This window comes from Molossus molossus, unplaced genomic scaffold, assembly GCF_014108415.1.
Source record: "Molossus molossus isolate mMolMol1 unplaced genomic scaffold, mMolMol1.p scaffold_m16_p_12, whole genome shotgun sequence".
In the NCBI taxonomy this organism is placed as follows: Eukaryota; Metazoa; Chordata; class Mammalia; order Chiroptera; family Molossidae; genus Molossus; species Molossus molossus.
The window spans coordinates 37,655,043-37,669,491 of NW_023425347.1; the positions used below are offsets into that span (position 1 = coordinate 37,655,043).

At 38.5% G+C, this 14,449-nt stretch overlaps 1 protein-coding gene across 1 annotated transcript in view; it reads left to right on the forward strand.

Moving 5' to 3' along the window:
* The first annotated feature begins 210 nt into the window (after nucleotides 1–210).
* ZNHIT6 (zinc finger HIT-type containing 6) overlaps nucleotides 211–14,449 on the forward strand; it is a 60,783-nt gene continuing 46,544 nt past the window's right edge. Inside the window, exons 1-5 of the mRNA XM_036256046.1 lie at nucleotides 211–994; nucleotides 2,264–2,329; nucleotides 2,414–2,520; nucleotides 2,606–2,691; nucleotides 12,900–13,003. Coding sequence (XP_036111939.1) covers nucleotides 327–994; nucleotides 2,264–2,329; nucleotides 2,414–2,520; nucleotides 2,606–2,691; nucleotides 12,900–13,003 — 1,031 coding nt within the window. The 5' untranslated portion in view covers nucleotides 211–326. The remainder of the gene's footprint in view (nucleotides 995–2,263; nucleotides 2,330–2,413; nucleotides 2,521–2,605; nucleotides 2,692–12,899; nucleotides 13,004–14,449) is intronic.

A 14,449-nucleotide genomic window follows, 5' to 3' on the forward strand; every position in this document is an offset into this window, starting at 1 on the left:
GCTGGAGGCGGTCTCCCCAGGGGAAAGGTGTGGAAAAGCCCCGCCCCGAAGGTGGGATCGCGGTGGGCGTGGCCTCACGCCAATTCTCTCAGAGGATCTGGGGCGGACCGCTGGAGAGCCGTAAAGAGCTCTATGAGTCGTAAAGTAGAGAGACGCGGAAGTGTTGTTTTACGACGATTTGAAGGAACTCTCCTGGTCGGTGATCGCTGCCGGTGACTTTTCGCACGTGGGTCGCTGTCGGTCTTCCGCCCGTAACTCGTACGTATTGGTGTGGACCAGCCACTCTGGAGGATAGAGTGTCAGCGGAGGCCAAGGATCGTGAGCTGATGGATTTTGCTGCTGAGAATGAAGCGACGTCGGGAGGCGGTCTCCATCGTGGAACTGAGGGGGCGCGGCTGAGGCTGCAGTCCGGTGGGGACGGAGTCACGGGCGAAACGGGGACGGAGAAGGCCGGCGGTGGAGAGCCGGGGAATGGACTGGCAGGAATGGAGAAAATAGGGGATAGAGAAGAAGGAAGTGGACGAAGGGCAGAGGAAATGCAAGTGGATCTAACGGTTGTGAAGCAAGAAGTTATGGACTGGCCGGAAATGGAAGAAGGTATGCTGGATGGCCAGTGGATAAAGCAGGAGGTGGAGGGTGGGCCTGAAGTGAAGGAGGAGAAACCAGACACACTGGAGGTGAAGCAGGAGGTGGATAGTAGTTTGGTGGTAAAAGAAGAGGAGGTGGATGAGCCAGAAGTAAAGGAAGAGAAGGTGAAGGTGAAGGAAGAGGTGGTGGACTGGCTAGAAGTGAAGGAAGAGAGGGAAGAGAATTTGGAGGTAAAACAGGAGGAGATGTTCTTTGGTCAGAACATAAAAGAGGAAATGATGGATGAAGTGTGTGTAAAGGAAGAAAAGTATTTCCCGAAGAACGAAATGTTGGATGATACAATGGTGAAAGAAGAGCCTCACATAAAGTCCCCTGTGGGCTCCAAGCGGAAACTGGCCATGTCCAGGTAAGGCAAGGGAAAATCCATTGGGAGAATAAAGCTGTGAAATCCTCTGTTGTCTGGTTTAAAGGAAACTGCACTACCAGCAGGGTATAGAAAGTTGAGCACCACTATGTGTCCCTGGAGCCTGAGTGGTGAGAGTGGGAGCAGGGAATTGGGGGTGAACGGTTTTGTCCGCTAACAACAAATTCAGTGAAAATATGTGAGGTTGGTAGTGCCCAGTGAACAAGTCAGGAAATGAAAATTCTGGGGACCAGAAAGCCATGGGACCAAATTCTGGCTTGATTTAATATGTTCTTGAATCAGTGTTTGAGAGAGGGAAGAGATGAGGGTAAGTCTAATAAAACCAACAATGACAAAGTGGATTAAGTTAAAATTAGACAAAAATGCACTTGAACTCATCCAGTTGTTTAGTTTTCTGTGGATACTATGAATATTCATTATTTTTATTTAGTTTTCCAATAATGCGTGATCATGTGGCAGCATAGGAAATAAAAGTGATCAGATTCATGGGACTTTTACTATCTAGAACACAAGAGGAGAGAGAGAAGTAGCTGTAGTTTGATTGTTAATATCACAAGATCCTGCAAGAGCAATTGAAGACAAATAGTTGGTAATAGCATTCCTAGATTATTCTGATGCCTGTTCTAGATTGGATGTGTGGTTGAGGAAAGAGATGCAACTGCTACTATCTAAATTTGACTGGGTCTTGTATACTTTTACTGGTGTATGTGCCTTTAAGAGATAAACGCTTAACTCATGTAGTGAACATCTGGATATATGTTCACACCCACACAATCATTAAGAGATTGCCAGGAATTATAAATTAAAATGTCATTGCATAATCTCATATTCTGATTATAGTAGTAAAAAAAAGTCAAAGGTGAGATGGTTTTTTAAAAAAATCTAATACATGCTTTCTTGAGTTATATATCACTAATAACATTGTAAATGGAATTGTCATTTGGAGAGTTTCCTAGAGGAGAATTTTCCAATGATGTTTGACAGTTATCAAGTCCTTTTTTTTTTTGGTATGTGCCCCTAGGAGGAACCGAACCCAGGACTCTGGTCCTCAGGCCGACGCGCCAACCGCTAAGCCAAATTGGCCAGCACAGTTATCAAGTCTTTTATCAGAGTAACTTTTATATACTTTATTCACTATGACTATATCTGTAAATTGGTTGTAACAAGTAATTGACTCAGATTAAAATTTTATAAACTAATAAGTAGAATTAATAATTGATAATTTATTAAGTTTCCTGTGGGTTTTTATAGATGTGAAACTTGTGGTACAGAAGAAGCCAAGTACAGATGTCCACGATGTTTGCGGTATTCCTGCAGGTACATATAATTTCCTACCTTATTATCTCTCTCTCTACAATTGTTCTCTCAAAGTATAAAAGTACCTCCTCTTTGTCTCTTCAGTTTGCCCTGTGTAAAGAAACACAAAGCAGAACAGACATGTAATGGAGTTCGAGATAAAACTGCATATGTTTCATTACAACAATTTACTGAAATGGATCTCCTAAGTGGTAAGCTATTTTATGTATAGCAGATTGATGCTTCCTGGCTACTGGCATATATTGTTTGTTTATTTTTCTGTTTTGAAATTTTTAGATTATCGATTTTTGGAAGATGTGGCAAGAACAGCGGACCATATTTCCAGAGATACTTTATTGAAAAGACCATTAAGCAATAAACATGTAAGTATTTCTTCTAATCCTTTCCAGTTAGAATTCCTTTTAATTAATTAGATTCCTTTTTTTCACTCAACAGATGTATTAAGTAGCTACCATAGACCAGTTACTAGGAATACAGCGCTGACCAAAGCAAAGTCCTTCTCCTCAGGAAGATTGTATTGTAGGGAGAGAAATAGGAGTTGGGTAGAAAAACAAACACAGTTTCAGATAGGATTAAATGCATGTGGAAAATAAAGAAAACACAAGAGATTAAAGAAAATGTGAATGCTGTTTATTGGAAAGAGATTGTAATGGTACTGTTTTCTTTAAAAAAAATTTTTTTCTTCATTGATTTTAGAGAGAGAGGAAGGGAGAGGGAGAGAGTGATAAAAGCATTGATGAGAGAAAACATTGATTGGCCACCTTCTGCACGTCCTCCACCGAGGATTTGGCCCACAACCTGGGCATATTCCCTGACTGGGAATCGAACCGGAGACCTCTTGGTGTATGGGTCGATGCTCAACCACTGAGCCACACTGGCCGGGTGAGGGTACTGTTTTCAATACAGTGGTCAGGAGAAACTTCTTTGAGAGATGACATTTAAGCAGTGATCTGAATAATGGGAAAGAGGCAGTCAGGTGAACATTTGGAGGAAGACTATACCAGGGAGAGACAAAAGCAAAGTAAAGATTGAGTTAGGAACGAGGTTGGTGTGTTTAAAGAATTAAAACAGGGGCAAAGTGACTGAAGTGTAGTTTGAGGAGAATGTTGAGTCCTGGTTCTAATTCATTCTAAGTGAAACTAGAAGCCATGGAAGGGTTCTGAGAGTGTTTGCTTTTTGAAAGCTCACTCTTGTTGCTGTCTGGAAAATGACTTCTAGCTGGCTGGAGTGGGAGATTGGAAGTAGGAAGACCAATTAAAAGGCAATTGCTATGGTTCAGGTGAGAGATGATGGTGACTTAGGTAATGCTATTAGAATTATTAGGAAGTAATTAGATTCTGGATTTAAAGGAAGAGCTAACAGGACTTGCTGTTTCAATACATGTAATTTCCATACGCTGTTATCTCTTTTTTTTTCATCTTCACCCAAAGATGTTTATTGGTTATAGAGAGAGTAAGGGAGAGAGAGAGAGAGTGGAGAGAAGAGAGAGAGAGAAACATCGATTGGTTGCGTCTCGTACGTGTCCACAACCTGGGTATGTGCCCTGACTGGGAATGGAATTTGCAACCTTTCCGTGTATGAGGCGACGCTCCAACCAACTGAGCCACACTGGCTAGGGCTTATCCCTTTTTCATTCCTTGAGCACTATTTCAAATTAAAGCTTACATATTTGAAATATTTTGTAGCTGCTCGTTCCAGAAATTCTTTAGTATTGTTTTTAAATCATGTCATGGGATTATGTTCATTTTGCAGAGGCTGTTTTGATAATGAGGTTGCAGAATTTTAATACCTTTTAAATGACTCCTTTTATTGGTGTCATTGGTTCAGCCATGACATTGCACATATCTGAAAGAAAGATTATCATGCATGCACTTTTTCCTCAAGCCTAATTAGGCATATTAAAATTCTACTTAAAAATTAAATTACTTTTGCCCTGGCCCGTTTGGCTCAGCAGTTAGAGCGTTGGCCTGCAGACCAGAGAGTCTCGGGTTCGGTTCCCACTAAGCATGTACCTCGATTGCAGTTTGTCCCCGGCCCCGGTTGGGGTCGTACAGGTGGCAGCCACTTGATGTGTCTCTCTCACATCGATGTTTCTCTCGTTCTCTTCCCTCTCTCCCTCCCGCTCTATCTGAAGATAAATGCAAAAATGTCCTTGGGTGAGGATTAAAAAAAAATTAAATTACTTTTTAAAACTTTTTATTATGAAGTATGGTATGTACATCAAAAAAAAGCATAAATGAATAATTATAAAATTAATATCCATGTAACTACCATTCAAGTCTAAAATTAGAGCATGCACCAGCTTCTCAGAAGTTTCTTGCCACCCCTTTGTGCCCTTGCCTGATCCATTCTTATTTCTGAATAGTTTTCTAGTTTAGAACTATACCACAATTTATCCGTTCTTTTCTTGGTGGACTTTGGGTTTTTGTTTATAACAAAAATTTAAAAATTAGGAGTAATGCTACTATGAACAATTTGTTTATGAATTATGGTTTGCATGCACATATGTTTTTCTGGGGTTTATACCTGGGAGAGCAGTTGCTTTGTGGTGGGGTGTACATATCTTCAGTTTGACTAGATGCTACCGAAACATTTTCTGAAGTGGTTGTAGCAGCTCTCAGTAGCTCTCAGTAGTGTGTAAATGTACCTATTGTCGCATTCTGTCCAATACTTGATTTGGTCAGTTTTAAGATTTTTGTCAGTTAGATGGCTGTATAATTTTATCGTAGTTTTTAATTTGCAGTTCTCTGATTTCTAATGAGATTGAGCACCTTTCAAATATTTTATTGGCCATTTGGGTTTTCTCTTTTGTGGAAGACCTGTTCAAGTCTTCTGCTCATCTTTTCATTGGTCAACTTTCTTTTACTGAATTTTAGGAATTCTTTGTATTTCTTGTGTGCTTGTTGATTGTGTTATAAATATCTTCTTCCATTCTTTAGCTTTTTTTCCTACTCTACAATGTCTTTTGCTGAACAAATATTCTTATTTGTCAAATTTATCATGTTTCATTTAGAGTTAGTGTTAATGGGTTTATGAAGAAACCCTTCCCTAACTTGAAGTTATAAAGTTATTCTCCCATAATTATTTTCTGAAAGTTTTTTAGTGTTGCATCTCACATTTATATCTGTAAACTACTTGAAATTGATTTTTGTGTAACATGTGAAGTGGAGGACCCATTTAATTTCCCGTGTGGATAATCCACTTTTCCTAGCACCAGTCTTTTCACTATTGCTCTGCAGGACTATCTTTGTCATATATCAAGCATCCATATATGCTTGGGTCAGTTTCTGGCCTGTCTGTTCTACTTGTCAATCCACACCAATGCTATGCTCTTTCAATTATTGAAATTTTTTAAAATTGAAACTTGCTATCTGATAGAGTGAGTCCTCCTGCTTTGTTCATTTTTTAGAGTATAACTGTATTCTTTGTAATTCTATACAAATAGGAAGAATCAACCTGTTCCTTTATAGTCTTCCCTGCCCCAACCCCTGGAATTTTGATTGGGGTTGCATCTATTTTATAGAATAACTTAGGTGATTAGACTTCTTTATAGCATTGAATCTTTAAATCCTTGGCTGTGTTGTATCTGCACTTATTTATTTCTTCTTTAATGTCTCTGTAATTTTCTCAGTGGAGGTCTTGCACATTTTTTGTTAGATTTATTCCTGGGCACTGCTTTTTCATGCTATTTTAAATAGCATTTTCTTTTTAATATCACTATCTTTTTGCTGGTATTTATGAATTAGTTTTTTGTTGTTTATTTTATAGTGAGCAATCATATCAAAACCTATCCCAGTACCTTATCTATAGATCGTTTAGGTTTTCTCTATAAATAATTCATCACAATTTGTTTCCATTCTTAATCTTTTAATCTCTCTCTCTCTCTCTCTCTCCTTATTAGAATAGCTAGGATTCTAGTTCAATGTCAGATGCTAGTGATGATAGTAGATATTTATGTTGCAAGTCCCAAGTCTGCCCCTAGACTTGATAGAAGGATTTTGCTAGAAGGATTCATAGGATTCAACAAACAGTTGTACTCATGGATATAATTTATTACAGTGAAAGGGAACAGAGTAAAATTAGCAAAATGAAAAAGCATTTTGGGTAGTATCTGGAAGAATTCAGTCACAGTCTTCAGAGTCCTCTGCCGTTAGTCACACACGACACAGTTAATTCCTGTGATAATCAGTTGTTATAAAACATGTGAAGTACCTTCTACCAGGGAAGCCCATTAGGGACTCACTGTGCAAGTTTTTTATTCCTTTTAGATCAGGTTTATTATATGTTGTTCCAGTTGTTTATAACAATACTGATTTTTCTGTCAGTTCCAGAGAGAGGTCGATTAACATTTCCCAGTAGATAAAATCAAAAGGTTTTGTACATTTCTCCTTATAACTCAGTTATTAGATACAGTCGTCCCTCACCACTTCGCGCTTCGACTTTTGCAGCTTCACTCTGTCACGGTTTTTTCAAATATATTCATTAAAAGTTGATTGAGACAGTGAAAATGATACAGCACGCACTTGGTTGTCTGAGTCAATTATACACTCCTTTATTAAAATTAAAATTACTGTACATATGGACTGTAGGTCTATGTATTCAAGCATTCCCACAAATCCTTCAATACCAGGTGCAACCGCTCGACCACTCCTTGTGTGTGGGCAGTAACTTTTTTTAAAAAAATCAGGTGTGGTGAAACCAAGCCAATCAGAGCATGCTGTTCACTGATTGGCTATCCTATCCTCTTCCTATCCTGGCCACTGATTGGCTCAGCCTCATGCAAGTTCATTTCTCTCATACACGATTCTACATTGCTACCCATCGGAAGCATCTTTGTTCTTATAAGTGTTCACAATTTCTGAGAACTTTTATCTAAGCCCCACGATGGCTCCTAAACGAGTTGCTGCTTCTAAACCTTCTGACGATGAAACTAAGTGCTGGAGGAAGATGCTTACCATCCAGGAGAAGGTGAAACTCTTGGATATGATCAAAGATGGCAAGAAAATCGTGGAGGTTGCCTGCCATTACGACTTGAATGGGTCTACCTTTCACTCCATCCATAAAGATGAAAAGAATATCCGTGCAACGGCTACTGTCTCTTTCAACAAGGAAGCAAAGCGCTTCGTGACAAGTTGTAATACGTTCATAGTGAAAACGGAGTCTGCCCAGCCATTTGGATCAGTGACAGTCGTGACAAAAACATTCTGTTGGATTTGCTGGTCATCTGGGAGAAGGCGAAGCAGCTCTATCAGCGCTTTACAGCGGACGAATCTCAACAAGGACTCTCTTCTGCAACATTTATGGATTTCATGGTGAGCAAGGGTTGGTTTGAGAAGTTCCAGAAGAGGTATCATCTGAAGAGTGTCGTTCTCCATGGAGAAGCTGCCTCTGCTGACCAGCCTGCAGCGGACGACTATGTGAACAATACGTTCCAGAAGATCCTTGAAGAAGGCAAGTGTTATCCAGAACACGTGGATGAACTGTCGGAGACACATTCGGATCCCTTAACTGACAAGGATCTGGTGGAGATGACTAAGTCTGCGAGTGAGGAGGAGGAAGAGCAGCCAGAGGTTCCTGGGGGTCAGGAGGAGGAAGTTGGCCTTATACTTGAGCATCTCTCACAGGTTGTGAGAACTATTAAGGTAGTACAGGACATGATTGGCGAATGGGACCCACAAACAAAGCGTACATTGCAGCTCCGGAATGCACCTGATGGAGCAATAGAACCCTACAAAGTCTTCCTCACGCACAGGAAAAGACAGCGTCAGCAACTGCCTATCACGATGTTCTTCAGCTGCACACCCAGACACCCACTGCCTACTCCTAGTGCTCCTTCAGAGGAAGAAGATGACGACGCACCTGCTAAAGACACTGCACCACCTGAAGATTCTCCTACTGGGGTCATGCCTTCAGAGGAGCAGTAACCTTGCTCTTTGCTCTGTAGTACATCTCTTCATCTTCATCGCTTCATATTGAACAAGTTGCACTATTTTCATAGGTTAGTGCTTGTGTGTTAGAACTGTGTGTGTGTGTAATTAAATGTACAACAATAATATATTTGTAATGTTTAATATGTCTTATTTTCTCTTATTTTGTTTAATATATTGGGTAATACTCATGTAATGGTGACTAAAAGGTGTCATTTCATGTCTAGAGGGCTCTAATGTTAAAAAACGTATTTAGAAGGTCGTAAACAAGTTTTCTATGCTCTGCGAAAATATTTGATTTATTAAAGAATCCTACTTTGTGGAAATTTATTTATCGCAGTAGAGTCTGGAACTGATTAACCGCGATAAACAAGGGCCGACTGTACATACCTCAGGAAATATTTATTAGTACTTTGCTTGGTATTTGCATATTATGTTTTTTTTTTCTCACTTTTAATATAGGCCTTTCCGTCCTTATGTCCTGGTTATGTCTTTGCTAAGTACCGTACACTTGGGTTTAGTCTGAATCATTAAGTTCATTTGCATTTGATAAAATTACCTATATATTTGACTTCTTAAAAGCTTTTTATTTTTTAATTACAGGTGACATTCAGTATTATATTAATTTCAGGTGTACAGCATAGTGGTTACATACACATTTATATAATTTATGAAGTGATTCCCCTGATAAGTCTAGTACCCCCGACACAATACATAGTTATTACAATACTTTTTACTGTGTTCCCTATGCTGCACTTTACCTTCCATGATATTTTGTAACTGCCAATTTGTACTTCTTAATCCCTTCACCTTTTTTACCCTGCTCCCCAACCCCCCTCCCATGTTGCAGACATTAGTTTTTTGTATCTGTGCATTTGTTTCTATTTTGTTTGTTTGTTTTTCAGATCACACACATAGTGAAGTCATATGGTATTTGTCTTTCTCTGTTTGACTTATTTCACTTACCTTAATACCCTCTAGGTCCATCCATGTTGTCACAAATGGCAAGATTTCACTCTTTTTATGGCTGAGTGATATTCTTTGTATATATGCACCACAGCTTCTTCATCAGTTGTCAGTTGATGGGCACTTAGATTGCTTCCATAGCTTGGCTATTGTAAAACTCTAATGAACATAGGGATGCATTTGTCTTTTCAAATTAGTGTTTTGTGGTTCTTTGGATAAATACCCAGAAGTGTAGTTGTTGAGCCCTTCTTGGTCTTTGTTATATATAGCCTTTGTTTTAAAGTCTGTTTTCTTTGATATAACTATTGTTTCCCCAGCTGTTTTTGTTCTTGTTGTTTCCTTTTGCATGAAATATCTTTTCCTATTCCTTTACTTTCAGTTTGTATGTGTCTTTTGATTTTAAGTGAGTCTCTTATAGGCAGCATATGTATGGATCTTGTTTTATCTAGGAAGTACTTTATCTCTTTGATTCTAAATGATAGCCTTGTTGGGTAGAGTAATCTTGGTTATAAGTCCTTCCTTTTTGTCACTTTGAAAACTTTTTGCCAATCCGTTTTGGCCTACAAAGTTTCTGTTGAGAAATCAGTTGACAATCTTATGGAAGCTCCCTTGTAGGTAACTAACTGCTTGTCTCTTGTTGCCTTTAAGATTCTCTCTTTTTCTTTGGCCTTTGGCATTTTAATTATGATGTCTTGGTGTGGGCCTCTTTGGGTGTGTCTCATTTGGGACTCTGTGCTTCTTGGATTTGTATGTCTATTTCCTTTGCCAGAATCAGGAAATTTTTAGTCATTATTTCTTCAAATAGATTTTCAATCTCTTGCTCGCTCTCTCTTCTGCTTCTGGTGTCTCTATGATGTGAATGTTACACTTAGTGTTATACCACAAGTCCCTTAAATTATCCTCATTTTTTAAAAAGAATTGGGAGGAGGTGTTCCAATTAGTTATTTTCCACCACCTTGTTTACCAAATTGCTGATTTGATCTTCTGCTTCATCTAATCTGCTATTGATTTTATCTAATGTATACTTCATTTCAATTGTTGATTTCTTCATTTCTTACAGGTTCTTTTTTATTATTTGTGCTCTTTTTTTATGTTTACTATCCATTTTTATTGTCATAAGGTCATTTGTCATTTTTAACTGCCTTCAGAATCTTTTCACTCTTGCTACATGTTTTTATTTTTGGTGTTCTGCATTTTGACTATAATGTGAAAATGTAAATTTATTTTTATTCACCTTGCTTGAAAAATGTTAGGTTTCTTGAACCTGTGGAATGTCTTGCATCAGTTCTGTGAAATTATCAGCCCATTTCTATTAAAATATTACATCTGCCTTATTTTTTCTCTCTTTTCCCTCTAAAACTATCATCAAATGTGGCTTAGGTCTTCTCCCTACATCTTACCTATCCTTTAACCTGTCTTCTGATTTTTTTTTATCCTCATCCGAGGACATTTTTCCATTTTTTGTACAGATAGAGTGGGAGGGAGAGAGAGGAAGAGAGAGAGAGGGAAACATCGATGTGAAAGGGACACATCGAGTGGCTGCCACCCACACAACCAACCAGGGCCGGGGACAGACTGCAACCGAGGTACATGCCCTTAGCGGGAACCGAACCCGGGTCTCTCCGGACCGCAGGCGGACGCTCTAACCGCTGAGCCAAACCGGCCAGGGCTGTCTTCTGATTTTTTTTTTAATCTTTTTTTATCTGTGTATTGCATTTTAAAGCATTTCTAGTCTTATTTGATTCTTTTAAAAATCTTCTGAGTCACCCTGGTCAGTTTTGCTCAGCGGTTAGGGCATCGACCTGCGGTCCAGAGAGACCCAGATTCGGTTCCCGCTAAGGGCACGTACCTCGGTTGCAGTTTGTCCCCGGCCCTTGTTGGGTTGTTTGGGTGGCAGCTGCTCGATGTGTCCCTTTCATGTCGATGTTTTTTTCTCTCTCTTCCTCTCTCTCCCTCTTCCTCAAAAATGGAAAAATATCCTTGGGTGAGGATAAAAATGTTTTTTTTTTTTAATCTGCTGAGTCACTTTTATAGTTTTTTCACTGCAGATATTGTCAAGCTTTATTTTTTTACTTTAAATTTTGTGGAGCTGTTCTATAATCTGTGTATGATTCTGTTAAGTTTCTTAGTATATGTAGTACTCTTCAGCTACCTCTTTTTGTTTTGTTTTTTTACTCATGCTCACTGAACCTTGTTTTCTTGTATTGTTAATGCTTGTTTATTTTTTACTGCGTACATTTTTTCCTTAAAAAAATCATTTCTGAGAACTTTTTGAAGACGGAATAAACAGGCCTTTTATTCTACCAGGTACTTGAGAACATTGCAAATTGGGCCTCACTGACACCAAGTTGAATGTTTAAGATTCCCTTGATTACACAAGTAAGGCAACTTTTCATTTCAAATCTGAGTGAGGGCTAGCCCATGACCACAACTTCTAATGAATTTTACCCCCTCCTGTTCCAGTTAGACTACTAATAATGTCCTAGCACATTCTAGGGGTAGAGCTTATATCTGGTTCACCCTTTTCCTGAGGATGTATTATTCTGTGACTCAGCTTTATTTGAGGAGGGCTTCCTAGAAGATTATGAGGTCTTGACTCTGACCCTCTTGCTGAGGAGGCTGTTGAAAGGAGAAGCTTATTATTATTATTAGCCAAAATGAGCAAAAGTGGCTTCACTACTTTGCTTACCTCTCTGAGTTTCCACTTTTTATTAAAATTTGCCTGTGTTTTTCTGTTTCTGTCAGTTCTTCATTACTTTTAAGACAATATTAAAATCTACTCTATTGCATATATGTATTTTGCCATTATCTTACTTTCTTAGATGTTTTCATTGGGAGGGTTGGTCGTTATAACCACTGCCATAGTTGAAACCCAAGTTCCATACTTAAAAATTGCATATAATTTCTTAAATCATTTTTATACTTGGCCAGTGATGGCTGGCCTTTCCTTTCCTTTGGCTTATGTCTTGATTGTCTTTACTCTTTGCATTGCAAATTCTAGATCCTCAGTCACTTAACCAAGAAACTTGCATTTATACTTTGCCATTTCTCAGAGTAATTTTTCTTCTTCCTTGATGATACTCCTTTATTCACTAATCTCTGGAGTAGACTAGTCCAGCTCAGCCAACCCAGGTATTCATTGGAGTAACACATGTCAGAGCCACAATGTTCTCATATCCCGTTTTGTACAGCCTACAATATTGGCTACTTTATGTTAGGCCTTGCACCAGACAGTGCCATGATCCCTCCGAGTGAACTACCTGTCTTGTAATAAAAGCAGGTATATAGGTGTATATGTTATATGATATATGTACCTATGGTACAAAACCATCAGTAAAAAAGAAAAGAACTGTATAGTTAGCCCCTATGGTTACCAAGTGACTTTCATTTTTTTTAAATTCTTCTCTTTACCTATAGGCTCTGGAATTATACAGACCTGGGTTTGAATACAGGCTCTTATCTCTCAGATTGGCATCTCATTAATCTTACTACTAAAATGGGGGTGATAGTAGTACCTTTCTCATAGTATTGTAGGAATTAAATGACATTGCTGCTTAGGACAGTTTGTGAAATGTAAGTATTCAGTAAACCTTAACTATTATATTTTGAAAGTTATTTTATTCACTTTTGAAATTTAAGGCATTTTAAAATTAATTTGTCTTTGTTGTTGTTGTTAGATGTACTTTATGAAAAATCGTGCCCGAAGACAAGGTATTAACTTAAAACTTCTACCCAATGGGTTCACCAAGAGGAAAGAAAATTCAACATTTTTTGATAAGAAGTAAGTTTCTAATTTCTTCCTTGGTCTATCAGGTGTTCTGATTTTATCAGGAACATCCTTTAAGGTTTAATTTGATACAAGGTACCAAGAGTGTGTTCTATGAGCTGTTTGTCATTGGTCCGTGAAAAGATAACTGTGCAATTTGAAAATAAGCATTTAGAAACTTAAGCTAATTTCATATGATGTGTCTAATAAAAATTTGGGCTTGCATCGTGTGTGTGTGTGTGTGTGTGTGTGTGTGTGTGTCTGTCTGTCTCTGAGACCTAAGATACCATGGGAGTATTTCAGAGGCTTCAGGACAAAGCAATGAATTAAAGCTGGACCCATGCACAGTTTTTACCAGAGCAACTCAGCTTTTTATAATCCTTTCTACTTTGGGATTCCAAATAAGATTTCATTTGAAAGCCAGTGATGAGAAAGAAGGGGAGTTGGGAAACTTATTCTGCAGAGAACGTGATTACAGGTAATACAACAGAGATTGGTTTGCTGCTTTCTGAAAGTGCTAGATCAAAAAGGCCCCATTAGTGCAGAGTACTATAAGGATTCCAGAGTATTCTAAGTAGCCCACTAAATTGTTGGAGAATACCTTTCAAAAGTGAAGATTCTGGATTTAGAGTAAAAAAAAAAAAAAAAACTGAACCCCTTCCTGTTCGGTCTGTTAGTATGTGCGAGAACTTGTACAAATTACTTCCTTTCTCTGGGCCTCATCTGTATGATGGGGTGGGAGAGGGAGGCTGTACCAGGTAAACTGAGATTCCCTTCCAATTTTACTACTCCATAAATTGAAAGGCAGAGCATCAGATTGTTGTTAAACCTTCTACCTTTTCAAAACATGTTATAGTATAAGAAAGTGATGTTATCTGTTTATTTTTTTATGTTTTAAGACATAAATATTTTTAAAGGCGCTTTTCCTTTTTCCTGGTTGGCTTCCAGAGGTAAAGTAATGCCTTCCATTTAGTACATGTGAGATGATTCCTTTGTACACTTTGAAACTAACATATTTGGAAATTGACATAATTTGTTTGAAATATAGGGTAACTGGTTTGTGCCTTCACAAAAAAAAAAAGCACACTTTTTTTTTCCTACAGCCAGCTTTTTTCCTTTAACAATATAGAATGGACCTGTTTCTTGTTGATGCAAATCTACCTTGTTATTTCAAAGTTGTCTGCTCTGACTATGACTGCTATATACTGATTTATTCCATTATTCCCATATTCATGAACATTTGGCTTATTTCTATTTGTTGTTGTTAATCCTCACCCGAGGATATTTTTTCATTCATTTTTTAGATAGAGTAGAAGGGAGGGAAGATGGAAGTGGGGGGAGAGAAAGAAACATCAGTGTGAGAGAGACACATCGATTGGTTGCCTCCCACACGACCCTGACTGGGGCTGAGATCGACCCTGCAACCTTTCGATCTGCAGGCTGACACTAACCTCTGAACCA